Source organism: Fonticula alba, assembly GCF_000388065.1.
Source record: "Fonticula alba strain ATCC 38817 unplaced genomic scaffold supercont2.17, whole genome shotgun sequence".
NCBI classification, from domain to species: domain Eukaryota; order Rotosphaerida; family Fonticulaceae; genus Fonticula; species Fonticula alba.
In genome coordinates this window covers 94,464-96,234 of record NW_009242987.1, presented here as the reverse complement: position 1 = coordinate 96,234, position 1,771 = coordinate 94,464, and the positions used below count along the sequence as shown (strand labels likewise).

The 1,771-nt window shown below is 66.1% G+C and overlaps 1 protein-coding gene across 1 annotated transcript in view; it reads left to right on the top strand.

The window, feature by feature from the left end:
• H696_06021 (hypothetical protein) overlaps positions 1-1,581 on the top strand; it is a gene marked incomplete at both ends in the record, with an annotated part of 4,028 nt that extends 2,447 nt beyond the window's left edge. The window contains 6 exons of the mRNA XM_009499787.1: positions 94-219; positions 321-542; positions 716-846; positions 981-1,080; positions 1,217-1,329; positions 1,441-1,581. Coding sequence (XP_009498062.1) covers positions 94-219; positions 321-542; positions 716-846; positions 981-1,080; positions 1,217-1,329; positions 1,441-1,581 — 833 coding nt within the window. The remainder of the gene's footprint in view (positions 1-93; positions 220-320; positions 543-715; positions 847-980; positions 1,081-1,216; positions 1,330-1,440) is intronic.
• Between the last annotated feature and the right edge of the window lie 190 nt (positions 1,582-1,771).

The window sequence follows — 1,771 nt, the reverse complement described above, 5'->3', positions numbered from 1 at the left end:
CCCCCCCCCCCCCCCCCCTGCCGCCGCCGCCGCCGCCGCTGCTGCCTCCCTCTCTCATGCCCACTCACCTGCCCAATGTCTCCACGCTCGAAGGCGCCGTGCTGATGGACGAGGCAACGGTCTTGCACGTGCGGGATGTCCTTCTGCGCAATGGCGGCACCGATGCCTGGTGGACGCTGCCGGTGGGGGATCTCCTGCCGCCGGGCTTGGCGGCCGAGGGTACGTAGCAGAGCGGCCTTTGTCTCCCCCCTTGGGACCGGGAGAAGGGGGCGGCCGGGAGGCGCCGTTTCACTGACCGCGAGCGCCTGTGCCACGCCCAGCGGACCTCTACGAAAAGGGCACCGACACGATGGACGTCTGGTTTGACAGTGGCACCTCGTGGGCCCACTTGCTGGACCGGCTGGAGGAGCTGGGCGCCCTGCCGGCCGAGCATCCGGCGGCGCTCGATGTGCAGGGCGACTTTGCCCCGGTTCAGGCCGACGTGTACCTGGAGGGGTCGGACCAGCACCGCGGGTGGTTCCAGTCGGCGCTGCTGACGTCGAGTGCGTTCGCAAATGCCGCCCTCCCTCTGGCTTTCCTCCGTCCCTTCTTTCCTCCCCGCCCCCCGCCAGCATGGCCCACGGGCCTCGGGAGGGTGTCCGGCCTGCGGGCGTAGGGTCCTGCCCGATTGCCTCCTTTTTGGGCGGCATCCCTGCTGACCGGTGTTTGTGCGCAGTCGCCTCGCGTGGCATCGCCCCCTACAAGACCCTCATCACGCATGGGTTCATCAATGACGATAATGGAGCCAAGATGAGCAAGTCCATCGGCAACGTCCTGGAGCCGGATCACTTTATCCTCGGCGGCAAGGTGCGTTCCCGGGTGTTCTCGGGGTGCCGGGTGCCGGCTTGGGGCCGCGGGCCCGGCCGGCGGCTTGTGGACGACCATGCTAACATGCCGCGGCTGCTGTTGTGTCGGCCCCGCTGCCGGCGCTCGCCTGGCAGAATCTCAAGTCGAATCCGGCCTACGGGACGGATGTCCTGCGGATGTGGGCCTCCTCGGTGGAGTACACGTCCGATGTGTCGGTCGGCCCGGTAAGCATCGGTACGGGGCTTTTCCTTTCTTTTTCTTTTTCTTTCTTTTTTTGCTCCTCCCGGCTTTGGTGTCTTGGCATTTCGCGCGAAAGGCCCGCCCGCGTGCTGACCATGTGGCGGGGCGCCTCCCTGCAACTCCGCCGCAGGCCGGATCAGCGAGACCATGCGCAAGCTGCGCAACACCAGCCGCTTTATCCTGGGGAATCTGTATGACTTTGAATTTGGGCGTGACGCCGTGCCGTATGAGCGCCTGCGCGAGGTGCGTCTTCTTCTCCTCGGCCCTTCCCCCCCGCCCCCGGCTGCCTGCCCAACCGGCCTCCCTCCCGTGCGGGGCCTGCGCATGGGTGCTAACCCTCCCGGCCGCTGGCAGACGGACAAGTATGTGCTTCACCTGCTGGCGCAGTATGTCGACGACGCGGCCAGCGCCTACGATCGGTTCCAGTTCAATCACGGTGCGTGCCCCCGCCCAACGCGTGGCTGTGTGCTCGCGGCCGCCATTCCTGCCGACTAACACCCGGTCGCCAACCATGCGCGCACACGCGCATGTATGTACACACACGGCCATGTATGTACGCACACGCGCACACACGCGTGTATACGTATGTATGTCCGCGCATATGCACACACGCACACACGCGTGTATACGCACGCACGCACACACGCACATATGCACACACGCGCATATGCACACACACACACAC